At 32.5% G+C, this 20,155-nt stretch overlaps 1 protein-coding gene across 2 annotated transcripts; it reads right to left on the bottom strand.

The window, feature by feature from the left end:
• Positions 1-9,673: 9,673 nt before the first annotated feature.
• LOC132297619 (serine/threonine-protein kinase BLUS1) lies at positions 9,674-12,758 on the bottom strand. Of its 2 annotated transcripts, XR_009479325.1 has the most exons (3): positions 11,072-12,758; positions 10,717-10,779; positions 9,674-10,346 (listed from the first exon to the last, which is right to left on the bottom strand). XR_009479325.1 is itself a non-coding variant. In XM_059794928.1 (2 exons), the coding sequence occupies exon 1, from the start codon at positions 12,604-12,606 to the stop codon at positions 11,080-11,082; it is 1,527 nt and encodes a 508-aa protein (XP_059650911.1). In that variant the 5' UTR covers positions 12,607-12,758; the 3' UTR covers positions 9,674-10,346; positions 11,072-11,079. The 2 variants fall into 2 exon arrangements, 1 of the variants encoding a protein (XP_059650911.1); XM_059794928.1 differs by lacking the exon at positions 10,717-10,779.
• Positions 12,759-20,155: the final 7,397 nt, after the last annotated feature.

The following is a 20,155-nucleotide window of genomic DNA, read 5'->3' on the forward strand; positions in this document are numbered from 1 at the left end:
ATATATCAGTGGAAAATATGAAAAAGAAAGACAAAAAATTTGTGAATATTGCAAATTCAATTTTGATATTGAATAAAAGTTGAGGATTTCAGATTGAGGTTGTTACTAGTTTGTATAATATTAAATAAAAGTTGAGGATTTTAGATTGAGGTTGTGCATGGAGATTGGGGGGGGGGGGGAGAGAGAGAGAGAGAGAGGGGAGGGGGAAAAAATTGGGTTTGGGTTTACGAGATTCTAAAAATTTTAAATAGGGAAAGAAAAAAAAAATGGATTTGGGTTTAACCAGTAGGATAATAACCATTATAAAAATTTTTAAAAAGGATGTAACAAGATAGACATGCCCGTAATAAGTTTATATTCATATCTATGTTTAAAAAAATACAAACAAACATATATATTTTGGAGATGGAAAAAACTTTCAACGTTTCTTTGAGAACTATGGCAATGCAAGAGTTAGAAAGATTATCTGAGATAGAGTATCATATGATGGACTGTAAAGAACTATATAGCTCATATAAACCTAATTACAACCCAGAGTAGATAATCGATTGTGAAGACCGAGAGGTTTCAGGAGATCAGAACCTGATCTCTTCGTTCTTTTTCTTCATGATCAGCCCTGAAAGCATGCAAGAAATGAATTCTCAGAGAGAGAGAGATGGTTTTGAGATTCAAGAAGTTGCAAAGCAAAACCAGAGAGAGAAAGCAAGGAAATGGTTTTATAGTGATTTTCTAGCTTTTTTATGTGTTGAACAGAAATATAACACCACACATTTTAGCATGTATATGTGGCGGGTGACTTAACACGTGTGAAAATGGTGGGACTAAATATACTTTGATATGTGCATTAGTTAATGGCCTAATTGGTAAAGAGCTCAGCTCTCCCAACGAGTGGCCTAATTGGTAAAGAGCTCAGCTTTCTCAAGAGTGTCCGTATTCAAGTCTTTCCTAATTTGGCAGGAAAAAATATATTCTGATATGGAGTACTCATTACAATTTGCTTGAATCTCGAACATAGTATCATAATATTATGGACAAGGAGGGTTCAGTACTTGCCATTTTCACTACCACAAAAAGAGGTAATTATCATTAACAAAACTTTCAACTCTCTTTGAAACTGTATACGTGTATGAGTACAGTGGAAATTGATATACAAATTTAATATATATGAAAGATACAAATTTCCTCAATGATATTATTGTCAAAAGATTGAATTGTCCTAAATCCCGTTCTTGTTTTTTTTGTCCTTTACATAGACAAATACTGTCCATCAAATGATAGTTCAAGATTTCTATAACATGCTCATAAGTAATAAGATATTTAATTTCAAATTTGTTAGATTTTTAGTCATGTAATCCACTATGCTGGTATTAGTTTTACAGCACAATGAGAGTATGAACCACTAAAGTGCATGTGATGGTTGCCATGATAGCATGAGCGACTTGAAGTGCATGACTGAGCGACTTGAAGTGCATGACTTCTGATGTTTCTCCGGATGATTGTTGATTATAAAACTTTTCAATAGATTGATTTAGTTCATTTTCTCATCCCTCATATTAAAATGGACACACTACTTTAGTAACTAAGATATTGGAAGAAATCAAATATAAAAACAACCAAGTCCAAAAGTTTGCCTGAGTGAAAGAAATTGATAACCTTATTCTCCATTGCCGTACCAATGGGCGACGCTTGGTTACAATTTAGAATCCGTTATTATATGTTTGCGTTAGTTTTTGTTGTTTTTGATGTTGAAACGGTTTTTCTTTATCCATGGGCAATGAGTTTCGATGTATTGGGTGTATCCGTATTTATAGAAGCTTTAATTTTTGTGCTTATCTTAATTGTATTTTGACATCAAGAACCTTATTCTCCATTGCCGTCATTTCGATATTTTGACATCAAGTTGGAGTAAATGGTGGATAGATCTTTTCGTATATGAGAACATCAGGCTAATCTGCTACTGCAAAAAGGTGTACTTGTTTGATGTATTTGACATCAAGTTGGAGTAAATGGTAGATAGATCTTTTCATATATGAGAATATCAGGCTAATCTGCTACGGCAAAAAGGTGTACTTCTTGTTATTGTACTGGTTTGAGGTTAGATCGAGGGCACAAGAGTGAAATATGATGGCTGAAAATGAATAAAAATTAATACTAAGAATTCAACCTGTATTATCCAATTCTTTGTATTTTTTTATTTTTTATTTTTTATAATTTTAGATTTTGTTGTCAGCTACCATTGGGTTAGTTGCTATGTAATATGATATTCGATAAAATAAAAAGTAGCATTGAATCCCACCTCAAGTTTCAGCTTCAAGTTCAAAGTTGTGATTATGATGATGTAGGCAATTCCAACCCACAAGTCTTGTGCTCAATCCAAAATGTCTGCCCAGCATAATGCAGCTGCAAGGCTCATAGAAGCTTTGTTAGTTTGTTAGTTTGTTGTTATTATTATTATTTGTTTTGTAAAGGTGAAGGTTACAAATGGTGTATAATGTACAAAAGAAGGCAGATAAATAGCCCAATCAGACTAGCAAACCCGAGGCAGTGGCTGATTTCACTAAATTCTCGTATATCAATTATATATGTTTATCTAAATTATTTTTATGGTGTATAATGTACAAAAGAAGGCAGATAAATAGCCCAATCAGACTAGCAAACCCGAGGCAGTGGCTGATTTCACTAAATTCTCGTATATCAATTATATATGTTTATCTAAATTATCTTTATTGTGATAGACAAGAGTCACAAGCTTTGTTAGTTTGTTGTTATTATTATTATTTGTTTTGTAAAGGTAAATGTTACAAATGGCGTATAATGTACCAAAGAAGGCAGGTAAATAGCCAAATCAGACTAGCAAACCCGAGGCAGGGGCTGATTTCACTGAATTCTCGTATATCAATTATATAGGTTTATCTTTATTGTGATAGACAAGAGTCACAAGTGAATTTTTTTTATTTTACATAGTATTAAGAGCTAGTTGCTGTTTTTATTAATAGAGTGGTTAAAAAATTGAGATAAGTAAAAGTCAGGTTATTAGGTGTTTGGTGACACATTATAATAAGTATTTTTTTATAATTAAATTATTTTTTAATTTACTTTGTAACAATATCTTTTTAAACATTTATATTGTTAATTTTACAATAATATCCAGGATGTTACCATATTTGATAATAACAACTTTATTAAGGAATGAGTGTAATTGTTTTAATAAAAAATAAAAATGATATAATTGAGTAATGAAAAAGAGTTATCTAAAATATTCAACCTCTAATACTGTCCAGGACAATACTTGGGTCCTCCCGTGGGTGTAGAATGATTGTTTCTATACCCAAATTCAAAAATTACTAAATTTATTTAAAGAATATAGTATATCAAATGTTGAATAGGGAAGGAATAGAAGCTTAAAATATTATATGAAAATTTGATGTTAACCTATATTTAAATAGAACTTTTCTGGTATGTATATTTCTTAGTCAAAGCTAACTTTTCTCATAGATCTATTTTTGGTCCCAAATTCCCAACACCTTCAATTGATAAGAGTCAAGGGTTGGTTTTTTCTTCTTCTTTTTTCCCCTTTCTCTCATCGGTGAGAAAAAGAAGAAGAAGAAGAAGAAAGATTAAAAGTTTGTGAGTATCCGATTGGTACAGTTTTGTGTCACATCGATATAAATAGACTAGGGTTTCATATTGAGGTTGAGTATGGAGATTGGGAAAAAAAAAAAAAAAAAAAAAAAAAAATTGGGTTTGGGTTAAATTTGGACATGTGTCTTAATTGTATTTGACCACTTCAGTTGGGAGGATAAAGTTCATCCTCCCACGGGAGGACCCAAGTATTCTCTATAGTCTCCAGATTCTATCTTCATTCAAACGTTCTATTGAGCTAAATTTGGTAACAATTAAAAATGCTTTTAATGGTTCACTTTTAATGGTTACCAAACACATCTAAACGCAGTTTTTCAAAATAAAAACACTAAAGAGCATCTCCATTAATATGTAAAATACTATTTTTTTTTTTTTTTTTTTTTGTGGGTGTAAAATGATATATAAATTTTTTTTATCTCTAGCAATCTGTTAAGATATACTGACGCTTCACCAATTTGTAAAATTGTTATGTATTTTACACAACTTTTTTACACAATCACATCGGCATATTTTTTTCTCCTCCCTCTTTCTCATTTCATTAACTAATCAACCTTATATTAAGTAGGTTTGTAAAAATTTTGTGAGGTCCAGACATGACACTAGTTGGTTATTATTGGGAGGATATATTTTTACACAAAATATATAAAACAACAGCTGGAACTAAAAATAAACAATCTAAATTTTTTATGTAAATCTACTATGACACAGATCTTCTTTTGTTTTTTTTCTTTTTTTTTTTTTGGTAAATTTGATGTGTTATAGATTTACACAAAAAAATGATCTTCAACGGTTGTGTGTGTGTGTGTATATATATATATGTGTGTGTTTAAATCTGATGTGTCATAATAGATTTGCACAAAAATTTTAGATTATTTATTTTTATCTTCAATGGTTGCTTTATATCTTTATGTAAAAATATTATGACACAACATACTTACACAAATATATATATATATATATATATACATATACACACAAAACAACTGGAACTAAAAATAAATAATTTAAAATTTTTGTATAAATCTATTATAACCACATCAGACTTACACAAATATATATATATATACACACACACACACACAAACAGTTGGGGATCAATTGTTTTTTTTTTTTTTTTTTTTTTTTGTATAAATCTATTATAACATATAGATTTACACAAAAAAAAAAAAAAAAAAAAAAAAATGATCTTCAACCGTTGTGTGTGTGTGTGTATATATATATTTGTTTAAATCTGATGTATCATAATAGATTTACACAAAAATTTTAGATTATTTATTTTTATCTCCAATGTTTTATATCTTTGTGTAAAAATATATCCTCCAATAACAACCACCCAATGTCATGTATGGATCTCAGATAATTTTTACAAACCTACTTAATATAGGGTTGATTCGTTAATGAAATGAGAAAGAGGGATGAGAAAGAAAATATGATAATATGGCTGTATAAAAAGGTCGTGTAAAATATACAATAATTTTACACATTGGTAACACGCTAGTGTATATTAATAGACTACTGGAGATAAATAAAAAATTACATATCATATATGATAGTGTATATTTTACTCAAAAAAAAATATTTTAATAAAAAGGTCGTGTAAAGTATACAATAATTTTACACATTGGAAACACGCTAGTGTATATTAATAGACTACGGGAGATAAATAAAAAAATTACATATCATACATGGTAGTGTATATTTTATACAAAAAAATATTTTAACAGCTGAAGATACTCTAAGTAATCCCAAATGGACTTGAGACTAAAATATACTTTCCACCTAGAGAATCCCTGTTCACGTGAAACTATCACTTCTTTCAAATAATATCAAATATTAATGTAATGTCCAGGATTTTTTTCAATTCAGTAATTTTTTTTTATAAATTATTTCTTGTGTCCCAAGGGTCATTCGGGACATTTTCAAGAGTTTGGGAGTTTTAGGAATACATTTTAATTATTTTATGCATCTTAGATTTTACGAGTTTGATTTTAGAAATTTCCAAACTCGGAACCGACTATTGCGCGCAAGGTTTTTCTCTGTGTTTTTCATGTCCATTAATTGTGGTATTCGGCGTGTTATATATGTGTGTGTATGTTATGTGGAAGATATTTTAAGGGGAAAATAGGGAGTTGCATGACATGAGGGCAGAGGTACAACTTGGGCTTGCAAACCCAGCCCAACCCGAATTCGACCTCAACCCGGCTTCGAGTTGGATTGGGCTTAGCCTGTGATAGCCCAAATTTGTTCTTGACCCGTGAAACCCAACCCGAATAGCAAACTTTGGCGTGTACCAGTTGTACTATGTCCTATCATTGCAAAGGCGCCAATCGGGCTATTTCCTATCATTGCAAAGGCATGCACTGACCTTTTTTTTTTCTATTTTAATTTTTTTTTTCTTTGAAAAGGCAAAAACATTCATATACCATTTAATCAATCTAACTTAACCCCAAACTAACAATCCCCGTTGATTTTCAATATTTCAAATTAGAGGATGGTGAGACGAAAAATATCAATAAAAAAATCATAACAAAAATTTTATGAAAATTTAATAAAATAAATATTCATATACGCTACCTCCCAGAAATCACAGACTTGGAACCATCTTTGAAATCAACAACTCCCATTCCCTTCAGCTCCTCCTCGTATTCATAGATGTCCTTACCACAAGCTCCTTTTCTCCCAAAGGAAACCTTACAAGAGTAGATGTCAATATCATGTATTCTCATATACTCTTGTGAAGTATACTGTTTTGTATGTATTACTTAAATTTGAAATTTTATAAAAACACAACAAGGAAGACAAAAGTACCAAAAAAAAAAAAAAAAAATTTGAAACACTACTACTGAATAAATTAACAATCTTTGGCATCACTACGACTGAAAGCATGCAAAATAATAAATAAAAGCATGAGTTTTTCTCTCCAACCTAATTAGATGCAGTGAAAAAAAAAAAAAAAAAAAAAAAAAAAACAACAACAACAACAAATTATTAATTTTTTTAATACAAGCACTCATGCAAAATCTAATCAATAATGTGTCGAAATTATAATAGAAAAACCATATACTATGTAATTATCCCTTAATAGTAGAGAGATTTTCATCTATATTTGGGATGGGTGAGAGAAATCATTGAGGCTGAGGAAGAGAGAGAACAATTGACAGAGGGAGACAGATCAAACGTGGTCAGGTTAGAGAGAGAAAGGGTTCAGGCTGTGAAAGACGCAAATGTTTGGCTGGAAGAGAAAGGGTCCAGGCTAAAAATCCGCGCCGTCATCGAAAATCTCATCCACATATTCTCCGATCATCTACGGGGTGAAAGCTGCTTTTCTGAACGACTATTTTTTTTTTTTTTTTTTTTTTTTTTTTTTTTTTTTTTTTTTTGTCTCTGGATCAAGTGTTAAAAAAAAAAAAAAAAATTAAATACCCAATTCAGGTTGGACAGCTTGGGCTTGGGTTAGAACTATTCTAACCTGATGCCAACCCGACTTGGGCCGGACTGAACATTGCTCAACTGAATCTAACCCAAAGTTTTAAAATTAGAAACCTAACCCAAAATATTTTGAGTTGGTTTGGGTTGGGCGGGCTAGCCCACCCAACTTGCACTCCCTACATGAGAGAGATAAATGAAAAACTTTAGCAAAAAGTTAGTTTGGACCACATGTTGACACATGACACAAGAAGGACCTATTGACCATTTAGAAGATATAGCAACCACCCCCTTGACTCCCATGCCTTTCTTGGTCGGACCAACCCAACCGGCGATTTCCATCTTCCTGAATTAGGAGAGCAAGAACAAAGTCTCTCTTTTTTGGGGGGGGGGGGAGCAGAGCAGTCAAAGAATGAACCAAAGCAAATGATTGTTCTAGAATGGCTATTCCTCACAATTTCTTCTTGCGATGCAGCGGAACCAAGGCAATTAGGATCTCAAGATGCAACAACACCTATGATGCAAGGACTAATAGACCTACATCACGATATCTTTTTTTTCCTCATTCTGAATTTAGTTTTCGTATCATGGATCTTGGTTCGCGTTTTAGCGTAAATCAGATGTGAAAGGGATTATTTCTTTAATAGAATAGCCGTACGCCTGCAACCACCAACCAAATTGGTTTCATCTATCTATACTTTGGGACAACAAATCAAAGAGAGAGCCTAAATTCCCATACTGCAGTCACTCCAATTCGTTTCCGCTATCCACTCTAGTTCCCACTCACCTGGATCTGTCTGATATAGAAGGATCTCATTGTTGGTTTTACGGTGTGAAGGAACATTTCCTTCACCTCTTGATAAAGAACTGCGTCAGAATTCATCGGTAGAAAGCTCTATCTTTCTCCTCATTTAGGCCATCATCATTCTCTCTCTAGTCTTCTTCTTTTTCTCTATCTATATCTATATACACACTTATATACTACAGATTTTAAGCCCACATTTGAGAGGTTTAAAGTAAGATTTGGCTAGGATCAAAGAAGAGAGGTTTGCTCTACACATTTAGGGCTTCCATTTGGAACCACACTTGCTAGCATTTGGAGGAATTTCGAATTTGGGGTAGCTAAGGGCTTGTTTGGCTTGCACCTCTTGAGGTAGGGATGTTTAATGCATTAAGCTTCAGTAGTTTTCCTTTGATTCCTCTTAAATTTCATAATTGAATGCAAACTTATGAATGAAATGATAATAATATGATGATGTGATGAAAGCATGCTTGTGTGAGATGAAAATTGTGCATTTCTATGTTTATGAAGTACATGCCATTGTCAAAATGTAAGAGTACTTAGTTTACAAATGCTAGCATGATTGTGACGAAGGAATTTCAATTATGAGCATGCTTATGTTTGATTTCTAGTAAATATTATGCCTATGTCATTATTGTTATACTAATTAAATTGAAGTTAAGTTGATGCATTGATTTATATACATGATATGACATAGTGGGAAGGTTGAACAGAAATGTCAAATGAATCAAAATAGAAAGGGTTGTGAAATAGATTCTATAAAAGAATCGAATTTTGCGAGTTCGGTGCTAACTTGACCTAGAGAGAGCATGTGATGGTTATTGGACATGTAACACTGATTACTAGACCCCAAATGGTCATCGGATTTGAGGCCAAGCATAGTTAATCAATCTTGCCTCGGTAAAGTTGGTTAATGGCTTTCAGTGTAAGTTGGGTTGGTTTGGGACCAAAGCTAGGACGGTTATGCATTGCATTGCAATTTCATGCATACTTGAGATAAATTGTATATGTGACAAATGTTGAAATTGAACTATGACTTGGAATTCCATGGAATCCCTAATGTATGATCCCGATTTTCTTTAAACCTTTTTATGTGTTACTTAACCAAAGAAAGTCTAAAGTTGGTGCCTTAGGCATTTTATACTGAGCCTTGGTACTGGCCCTTCCTCTAATATTTTCAAGACATAGCAAGGACGTAATGGATGATATACCACCACAAGCGTAGATGAAAATGAAGAACTCGCCCTTTTGCAATTTTTGTAACCAATGCGTAGTTGATGACGATTATTTTGTAAAGGTAACCTTATTCGTTGATACCATGTAAAGTATTGTATTTAAGACCTTAATAGTCTCAAACTTGTGACTATATTCTTTTGGACTACTTTTGATACAATTTGGGCATGTAAGTGACGACATTGTTAACCATGTTCATATTTTACCAACATTACAAGTTTTGGAGTATTATGAACCTTAATGATGTAATTAAATGTGATGAGACGGCATTGGCCACTTATTTATGCATGTTTTGTGAGTTGGGACTGGGGCACCAAGGTTAAAATGACCACATATATGCTCGGGAATGGGTGCGGGACGGGAACGAAAAAGGGCAAAAAGCCCATTTTCTAGTTTCCTTCGAGGGCTCGCTGTCTCTGCTATGAGCGCTCGACCATTGGCCGAGAAATTCAGAGGGGAATTTCCTTAGCCAAGCGCTCAGGCCGTGCCCACCCCCACGCGTGGCATTGGCCCTACACACGCGCAAGGGTGCCCAGGACACCCTCCGAGCACTTAGAGGGAAGCAACTGAGCACTCGGCTAGGGACTTTTTGGGAGACTTGTTCCGTTGGCCTGAGACTTCAACGTAATGAACATATTTGACTTCTTTAATGATGAATAAGATAGAACCAACCATATTTGCGGACTTTACGATGTAAAATGACCATAATAGCGGATTAATGGATTTGGGTAAGGACCCGGATGGCAACTCGGATCCTCGGATTTTGGGTCTTTACAATTAAGTTTTAATGACCTTTTTCAATATTATAATCCTAATGCATATATGTCACATAATCCAACACATTTACTTGCATTCCTTTTCTTATATAGTTGCATAAAATACTAGCTCAGTACGTCCAAGCAAATCTGCCAGTAAACCAAATGGACTCGTACAAAATCCTGATCAGAATGGCAAGCATTTCATCATGAATTTCATCTAATCTGTGATCATGATTTAACTTCAACACCCAAAAGTACTAAGAGATTACATTCCAAATTGATGAGATCTCAATAGGAAAATATACATATATATACACAAATATATATATATATATATGCTATTTTTTCAATGAAATTATGAAACTACTACAGATTTACAGGAAAAGAACAGCCTATAGCATCCATTGTCACACATCATTAAAGTCACTTGCCTCTTGGTGCTGAACCCACAAATAACTGCCAGCCAAGTAGATTGCACATCCAAACTGCAATTTTTCAAATGAAAATGAAAATTTAGTGCATGCGGACGGAACATAACATCCATTGTCACATCATTAAAGTCACTTAGAAAGACACACTTTTTTCATAGAACAAAAAACTAATCGTACTTTAAATGTGTTTGTGTATATATGCATGTACACAAACATAGTTCACATTCACTTTTAAACAAAAAAAAAAAAAAAAAAAAAAATATGAATTCAAATGAATATTACAATCAGGTTTATTACTTGATACAATGATAAAACTCAACCTTCTAATGATATTAACTCTTGTTCTGGGTAAACAATGTCAAAATTAGTGAATGGCTATTGTCAAAAATTACCATTTTAAAGCATGTATCTAATTTGTGAATACCTTAGTAACCCAGTGGTTGGTTGCTCCCAGTTGTCCCAAAGAGCCCGCCTTCCAAGCCACTATCTAAATTTTTTGCCATAAAAAAAAATAATAATAAAAAAATTAAAAAATGTATATATCAAACCTGATGAAGCCAAATGACAAAAGTCCACAAATTGGATTTCACGAAAGAAATAGTTATGGGAAAACAGAACATCACAAACGCATCAATTTCATCCATTCTTTGTTAGTGATTCAATTCTTATTTCTTGTGGTGAAAAGACATTATTTATTAATGGTCTTGTTAAAAGCAAACACAAATAAAATGAACAAAGAAAGAAGCAATAGATTACTGAGACGGCTGAAATCAAATGACCTTATTTTTCAGAGCTGCAATTTCAAAAATTCCAACTCCATCTTCAATTCAAAGTTCTTCTTCCTCTCATTCTCCAATTCCATCCTCAATCTCTCCATCATTTGCATCATCTCCTCTTCTCTGCTCACCTCCACACTCTCCTCCCCGCGAAACAGACCAATCATGTTCATCACCTGCTTTCTCTGATCATCCAAACTGTTCTTCAGAAATAGAAGACTCCCCATCATCACCTCCCTATCAACCCGCGCCGAACCACCAATCTCAGCCTCACCACCACCACCACCACCACTGCCAATCTCTTTTGATCCCTCACTAGCTTGATCACAAACTTTGGTTTCTCTTCCTTCATCTCCACCAATGAATGTTTCGCCACCAAATCGAACTAGTTTCACAATATCATCATCTGCTTTATCAGTTGGGAACACTGGGTCTAGTTCAAAACCATCTGCATTGAAGTTCCACCCACTAATCCTCCTCTGTTTGTCATTATTATCACCCAGTGAAGACCCTTCACTCCCTTCATCTTCTTCCTCGGATTTGCTCATCGAAACCAGGCGTTGAAGCTTCGATAGCTTGAACCTCTGTTCCACACTAGGCAACCCTTGCAAGATGTTCTTCACAAGAAAATCCGAGCCCCTGCAATTCTTGAAAAATGGGTGCTTCAATAGCTTCTCAGCAGAAGGCCTCTTGGACGGGTCTTGATCAAGGCACAAAGCAACCATGTCCTTAAAAGATTTCGAGAATTTCTTGTTCTTCAGGCTCTGGTAGATCTTCTCATAATCCGAGAATCGAAACCGCTTTGTGATCTTCATGAAGAGGGACTTCGAAGGAGGGAGGTGAGACAGAGGTGGCCTTCCATGAGCTAATTCCAACGCAGTGATACCGAAAGACCATATATCAGCCTTGAAACTGTACCCTGTATGCGAGTGTATCACCTCCGGAGCCATCCAATACGGCGTCCCGGCGACGTCGGTGAGCCTCCCGGACGATGATCCCGACGACCCTCGACCCGAACTCGGCTCGTAAATCGAAGCAGAGACACCAAAGTCTGCTAGCTTCACTGCACCGTTCGAGTCCATCAAAATATTACCCGCCTTCACATCTCTATGAAGGTGGCCTTGATCATGAAGATAACACAGAGCATTCAACGTGTCTTTGAGAACTATTGCAATACATGATTCAGACAAGCCATCCGGGAAAGAAGATGATACGATGGACTGTAAAGAGCCTGCGGACATGAAAGGCATGACCACCCAGAGTGTTTGGTTCACAGTGAAAGAACAATGAGCATTGAGGATGTTGGAGTGGGAGAGGAGTGACATGGTCTTGGTTTCACGCAGAACATCATCGAGATCGGCTCGAGATCGATCGAGGTCTATGGCTTTAATGGCCACCACAGTCGAGTTCAACGGGACACAGATGGCCTTGTACACAATGGCACTCACGCCTTGCCCAATCTCGTCCAGAACTCTGTAGCAGTTTGCTTCGAGTGGGTAATGGAGATTTCTTGGTTCTTGATCACCTTCATGAGCCATTTTTTGATCTAAAATTGGTTCTGAGAAATGGGTTTGTGAGAAATGTTATTTTTGTTGAAAAGAGATGTGGCTGTCATATTCAATTAGTTTGTTGAAGGAGATGGATGAAAAAGCAGGGAGGTAAATGGGGTTTCTTGTGAAGGTGGAAAAGATAAGACACCGTTAGGGCGGTAGTGTTTATATGGTTATGTTTGTAGCATTGAGTGAATGCATGTGAATTTCAACTGCTTTATGGGAAAAAAATCTAGATAGAAGATAAAGGGAAGTGTTATAAATTTAGTATTAATAATGGTGTGCCACATCAATTTACGCAGAAATCAAAGAGACGTTCAAAGATATTTATAAATTAACTATCTAACTTATTAAGGTGGAATATTTACTCCGATGAGTCTGCTGCACGGTGCTTTAGGGTACCCAATATCTTCTCATTAAGGTGAGTTTGCAAAAGAATCATTTTAGTTCGTGCTTCTTATTAGGTCACAATTTTTGTAATTACATGTTCATTCATGAGATGTCTCTGTTTTTAAGGAAATTAAAAATATAAAATTTTAAGACAAAATTACCCTTTAACCTTTTCTTATCTCTCTCATTTTATTTTCCTCTCTTCATTTTTATCCCTAACATTCTAGATTGCAAAAAAAAAAAAAAAAACATACCGGAATATATGATTTTCTTTCTTTTTGGATTGCCAAAACAAATAACATTATGGGAATAGATTATTTTATTTCTTTTTTTTAATTATATTTTAACTATATATATGGATTCACATTCAATTCCTATAATCACAATTTATATATTTTTTTTTCTCTTCTCACTTAATTGATGTACGTGTATATATATAATATGTAATATGTGTGTGTATATATATATGTAAATAACTACCTTCATATATGCATAAATATATAGCACGTATATACATAGTTAAAATATAATTTTAAAAAAGGAAATAAAATAATCAATTCTCATAATGGTACTCGTTTTAGCAAATCTAAAAGGAAAGAAAATAATATGAATTGTGATTATAGGAATTGAACATGAATCCATATATAGCACATATATATATATAGTTAAAATATAATTAAAAAAAGGAAATAAAATATTTCATTCCCATAATATTATTTGTTTTGGCCATCCAAAAAGAAAAAATATATATATATTCCCGTGTGTATATATATATATATATATATATATATATAGATATATATATATATATATTGGATAAGGGATGAAACTGAGGAGATGAGATAAGAAAAGATTAAAGGGTAATTTTGCCTTAAAATTTTATATTTTTAATTTCTATAAAGGCAAGAGACATCTCATAAATGAACGTGTAATTATAGAAATTGTGACCAATAAGAAGCGCGACTGTGAAGGGCAATCGCTAGCACGACTGCAATTAGTACTTCTCTTTTATTTTTGCTTTCCTTTTAACCAGAATTCAAAAATTTCTTCTAATTTCAATTTTATGTCACTAATTCAGTACTCTTAAACACAGCATATATGTATTGGTCCCATCTTTGAATTAGGATTTGCCTTTTTAAATGTCAAAAAGTTGTCACATGTCCATTTCAGTTAGCTTAAATTGATTCTTAGGTGGTTGGTGCATTATGGAAGCTTATAGGGGTAGCATTGTCATTTTACATTCATGTGATATCACTTGAGATAGCTTGAGGAAACTACATTGTGTTAACAGTACTTGTTACAGTCAAATTAGGGTTTACAGGACTGGTTCAAAGGTTGATATTTGGCTACAGAGTTCTTCAGGGGCAATTAAGTCTTTTCACATTTGTATTCCATCATAATAGACTTGTTTGTGATAGTACATTGTATTAAAATGCTCTTATTCACGGTTTCATCAAGTATCCATAGTTGTAGCTGCAAAAAACTGTGTTTATTGACAAGTGTCCCTTACAAGGGTATTTTGGTCAATGCAATTGATGAGCATCCTTGTAACACGTGTCATGTGGTCTTAGTGTTAGAAAATGAAGCTTTTGTGGATTGCTTATTGGCTAAGCTTGATATATATTGCTGGTGTATACATATATACAAGTTATCAATTTATATGCTCACTAGAGGACAAAATAGTGAGTTGTAGCAAGGGCAATGTGGCCCGAGTGAATGTCATAACATTCTCTGGCCAATGATGGGTAGATAATGCCATGTGGATTTCCTCTTTAGGTTAGGACTACATTCCATTGTATCCTATATATATGTTGTTATAGAAAACGAGTCTCTTAAGGCATAACTTGAGCATCCTTGCAAGCAATATTGACATACACTCAAGACACCGAGAACAATGACCTTATACTGAGTTTTGAAACTAATTTGTAATCTATTTCATATCAGTAATCCATTTAGTGTGAGAGTACAATTGAAGATGAAGTACAAGGTTGTGTATTGAGTGTTTTCTGCTGCAGATGCTTGGTCTAGAGGTTCAATCAATGCTTGAGTCAAGTTCAAATGTATCCAGAGGTTGAGGCAAGTTTATTTTGCTATTTTATAACTGCAGAACTTGTGGTCTTGTTCATATTCTTGTTGTAGTTGAGTTTTATGTCTCAAACCTCTATCTATTACTTGTTTTTCTCGTTTAATGTAATTCCCATATATTTTAAAAGGAGTTATTTATAGGGATTAATTATTTTTATTTCATTTTTAAATGATTTGTTTGATTTAATTGCGTTTAATTAATTTTTTAAAATTTTTATATGATTTGTTTTATTTAATTGAGCACTTAGATTAATTGTCTTGTTTTAATTAAATTATACTTCGTAATTGATATGATAATTGTTGTATGTGTGTTTGATTATTGATTGAATTATTGATGCGTTAATTTTATTAGTATGGTGTGACTTGATTGTAATTTCTTGTTTTGTTTATGTGCTTCATGTAATTATTTATTTTAATTTAAGTGTTTATTTAATTATTTGATTTAGTTAACTTAATTGGATTTGAGCTTAAGGAAAGTTGGACTAAAAGATGTGGTTTTGGGCTTGTATGAAGCCTTATTAGGTTAATTAATAAAGGTCCATGGTTATTTGATTATTTAAATGATCATTTTTGTATAATTATAAATATATATATTTAATTATATATAAATATAATTAATTAATAAGTGTTATGGAATGATATATATATATATATATACATTGATGGTGATATATATATATATATATATATATATATATATATATGTTTATAAATATATATATTATTTAAAGATTATTATTTTAATTCATAGTCCTAGTTGGAATAGGATTTGGATTTTAGTGTGTATAAATATACACAAAAGGTTTTAGGGTTAAAAATTTACACGTTAGAAAAATAAGAGAAGTAGAGAGAGAAGAGGAGAAGGCTGACAAAGAGGAAGCCAGATTAGAGAAAGAAGACGCTGGAATTGAAAGAGACAATTAAAGTTTGAAGCGTCGGTTTCGTTTCGAAACCTTCAGGCAAGTTCTTTTCTAACTCTCCTCTTAGGACCCATAAGTTTATCATCTTGAGTATCAATATTTAGATTAAATTTATTTGTTTAAAATCATGGTTAGATCGGAATAACTAAAAAAATAAATTATTATATTTTTTTTTTTTTTGAATTATTAGATTTTAAATTGTATATATATATGTGTTACATATATTTTAAAAATCAAGTTATAGGTTGGATCTGTTAATTAAGGTTTTTAGAGTTTCTGGGATTTTTCTGGAATTCCTGGGAATTTTTTGTATTTTTCTGGAATTTTCTAGTATTTTTTTATATTTTTTAAGAATTTATTTGATTTATTTTTTTTTTTTTTTTTTGATAATTATATATACTGTTTATATATATATAAGGTTTTTATATAATCGACACCTCAATGGGAAGTTTATCCAGTGCGGTGATGACATAGTGTAATGGTATGTACGCTGATATAAGCCATTAGATTTATTTAAACTTAATGGATGGATTTAGTGCATTGCGGCACAAGATACTACCATGTACATGCGGATCTGGGCCGTTGGAGTGTGCCGATGAGTGATGGATAATTCGGTGAAACGCGGCACATGTTAAGTTGGTGTGCGCATACATCTGGACCATAGATGCGGTCCAGTAAGCATAAAATAATCTAGTGCGGGCAAGCGCACCAGAACAAAGAGAGATGGCCAATAGGAAACAGCCACCTCACTCCGAGATAACATCAGGCGCGTGGGAGAGCGTACAGGCCCGTGGACGCGCCTGCCAGTGAATGATGGCGCGTAGAAGCGCGTGCAGAGAGTGTAGGAGCATGTGGCGGCACGTGGGGGCGCATGGAAATGCATGTGAGGTCTCGGAAAGCTCCTGTGGGGTCTGGTGAATTCCCAGAGTTGATATTTAAGCCATTAGGGTTGGAAGCAACCATTAGAGGAGGTGTTCTTGGTGTTCTAAGAGCCATAAAGTACTACTCCGGTATCTAGTAACATTTAATATCCGTATACATAATTAATTAGTACCTTTTTGTAATGGAAGGAGGTGTGGATATATATCTATATATATATAGAAACAATAATTTATATGTATATATATATATATATGGTTTAATTAATATGTGTTTTGTATGGAAGGAAGTGTGTGTGTGTATATATATATATATATATATATATATATATATATTTAATTATATATGTGTATATGTAGTTTACTTAACTTGTGATTCGTATGGAATGAAGTATATATATATTATTTATGGAAGGTATTATACATATATATATTGTATAATATATTGGTATATGTATATATCATTTAAGATGATTAAATTATTATTCTTACTTGATTTATATGGATAGGCTGGTTATTAAATTAATTATATGCATAAAATATGCATGGAATGCCTAGGTATGAGTTGTTTTATTTGTAAGTTAATTTTCCTATGTAAGAATTGTTTGGTTGATAAATTAACTTTTAAGGTTTAGTACATGGTTGAATTATAGGCATGGATAAGTTGCCAAAGACTTAAATATCTTGCATTATTTGTATGAATAAAAATATATACGTGGGAAGCATAGATGAGTTGCTAATTAAAAATAGAAATAAATATATACTTAAGGAGGCATGTTTGATTGCCAATGTATAAATTAATATATTTAAGGAGGCATGATTGAGTTGCCAATATATAAATGAAAATATTTATAACGGCATGGTTGATTTGCCAAAGTGTAATTAAATTGTTATGTGTTCTATGATTAAAATATTATCTATGGTTATTGTATGTATATATTGGATTAGGATTAGATATTTTTAAATTAGAATAATCTAGTAATTACTGGTTAGTGCATTATTTTATATTAATAAAATAATATTGGTGGAGACATGAATGATTTGTCAAAGCTTAGATTTTGGATTTGTGATTTAAATAATTAAAATCATTATTGGGTTTTAGGATTAAATATAATATTCCTTTTATTATAATTTATTTTTTAAATGATTAAACAACTAACTAGGATGGGATTAAGGTTAAAGGATTTTCTTTTTAAAAGAAATGATGGATTGATCTAGGTATGATTACTATTTAATCATTATTTAATAGGTTTGAAAATTTAATAAATCTATAAATGGATATGATTAGTGTAATATATATAATTATTTATATATATGTATATCATGCTATATTAAAGTTAAATTCCTTATTAGGTTTGGTTTTGATCAGAGATTATCTACTTATTGGTTTTCAGAGGCTTGGTAGAGATAGCTTGCTCGTAGTGTTTGACCCACGATTTGTTTTTCAGATTATTAGAAGTTCAAGTCTCATAGTTGAGGATCCGCAGGTAGAGGATTTATCCATTCTTTCGGTTTATTTAAAAGTATGATATTATTAATTTATTTGATATTAATATTCAATAATGAATTTCTGGACAGTGAATTTTGGTTAAGGGATCCTTGAGTTACAGGATTCCCGAGTTTTAAATTTTAGAGAATTATTAAGGAAATTTTTATTTAATAGATTTTCCTTCAGCGAGTTATTTATTATTTTTATTTTTTTTTGTACTCTGTACTTGTTTAAAATACTTTAATTGTTTTGATATCCCTTGATTTTGTGCGCGGACTTGATCAACCCGTGTTCTGAAATCAGGTTATCACATTTAGCCTTCTGTTAATGAGTATATATGCATATTATCTTACTGTGAGTTGAACTCTTTATCATTTGAGCAAGTTTTAGTAGTAGATTCAAGGTTGTACAAGTTGATATTTTCATAGAGAATTGGTCATTTGGTATTTGGCCTTTGAAACCCTAGGCTTTATACAGACATAAGCCCTATTAAGCTGTGATAGTGATATACCCTGATTGAACCATTGGGAACATCATTTGAGCAGGAGTATAATGTTGATATAAGGTTGAGGGAACTTTCTACATGTCTGAGACATTCAAAGAGTTATGAGGTCATAGTAAACAATTTTGAACAATTTCTAATTATTATTATTATTATTATTATTTGTTGGAAATCTTATTTATAAATTAACTATATAGGCTTATTAAGGTGGAAAATTTACTAAGGTGAGTTTGCAAAAGAAATTACATGTGACCCCTCAAGTTCCAATGAATCATTTTAGTCTTTGGCTCGAATTCACAAATCATTTTAGTATTAATAATTGTGTGCTTTTTAATTTCGTAAATTGTTCCTTGATAATTTAGAACTAATAAGCTACCTGATTAATTGGTGTAGAAATCAAAGAGACATTCAAAAAGATAGGAAAAAACTCAAAATTTTATATATATATATATTGGCAATCTTATTTATAAATTAATTATCTATGCTTAATAAGGTGAGTTCGCAAAAGAATTTCCATGTGGCCCCTTCAAGGTCCAATGAGGTTCGAATTCACAAATTGAATAGATCGTGCAACAAATTTTATTTCTACTTCCCCTTTTAACCATAATTCAAAAGTTTCCTTTAATTTTAATTCTATGTAACTGATTCGATACTCTTAAACACAACATATCTGTTCTTAGAACGACCTAAAATTTTAAAGAGGTCATGCTGGAATAGTAATTTTAAGAAGTTATCCTCGCTACTCTTGTGAGAAATCTCAAAAATTTGTGAATGTCAAAGGATCATGTATAATATCTTGAGGCAGATCTTCTTCTTCATCATTTTTCTTTCATTTTATTTTCACAATGGAACTTTTCTTCAACTCCTATAGCTTTCTCAGTTTCAATTTATTCACTTTTTTAGGTAAATTTTATTCTTTTCTTGCTATATTATTTATAGAAAGGCTACATCTTAGTATTTGTCTTGCATGTTATGCTTTTGCAAATCTCTCTTTACTCACCCTTGTGGCTAATAAAGTTGTCATACATTATTTAGGAGAAAAAAAAAAAGTTTGTCATATATTTGTTTTTCATTTCATTTCCATTTAAGCAAAGGCAGCCAAATCTCTTCTTTTCTGCAATTGATGAGAACAACTTGTTCAACGGATTGCAGGAAGCTCAAAAGCAAATTCTACTGAGATTTATGGTTCTACCACCAACGCAGGACTTCCAAGATGCACCTCAAGTTGGAATTAGAAGAAAGAACCGAGTTGTCGTAAAAGAAGGCATTATAT

Source organism: Cornus florida, unplaced genomic scaffold, assembly GCF_030987335.1.
Source record: "Cornus florida cultivar Cherokee Brave unplaced genomic scaffold, ASM3098733v1 CherokeeBrave_3.0.0_Hap2_Chr01, whole genome shotgun sequence".
In the NCBI taxonomy this organism is placed as follows: domain Eukaryota; kingdom Viridiplantae; phylum Streptophyta; class Magnoliopsida; order Cornales; family Cornaceae; genus Cornus; species Cornus florida.

Coding starts and splice junctions, on each gene's coding strand:
- LOC132297619 (XM_059794928.1), bottom strand. CDS start 12,606: ATGGCTCATGAAGGTGATCAAGAACCAAGAAATCTCCATTACCCACTC.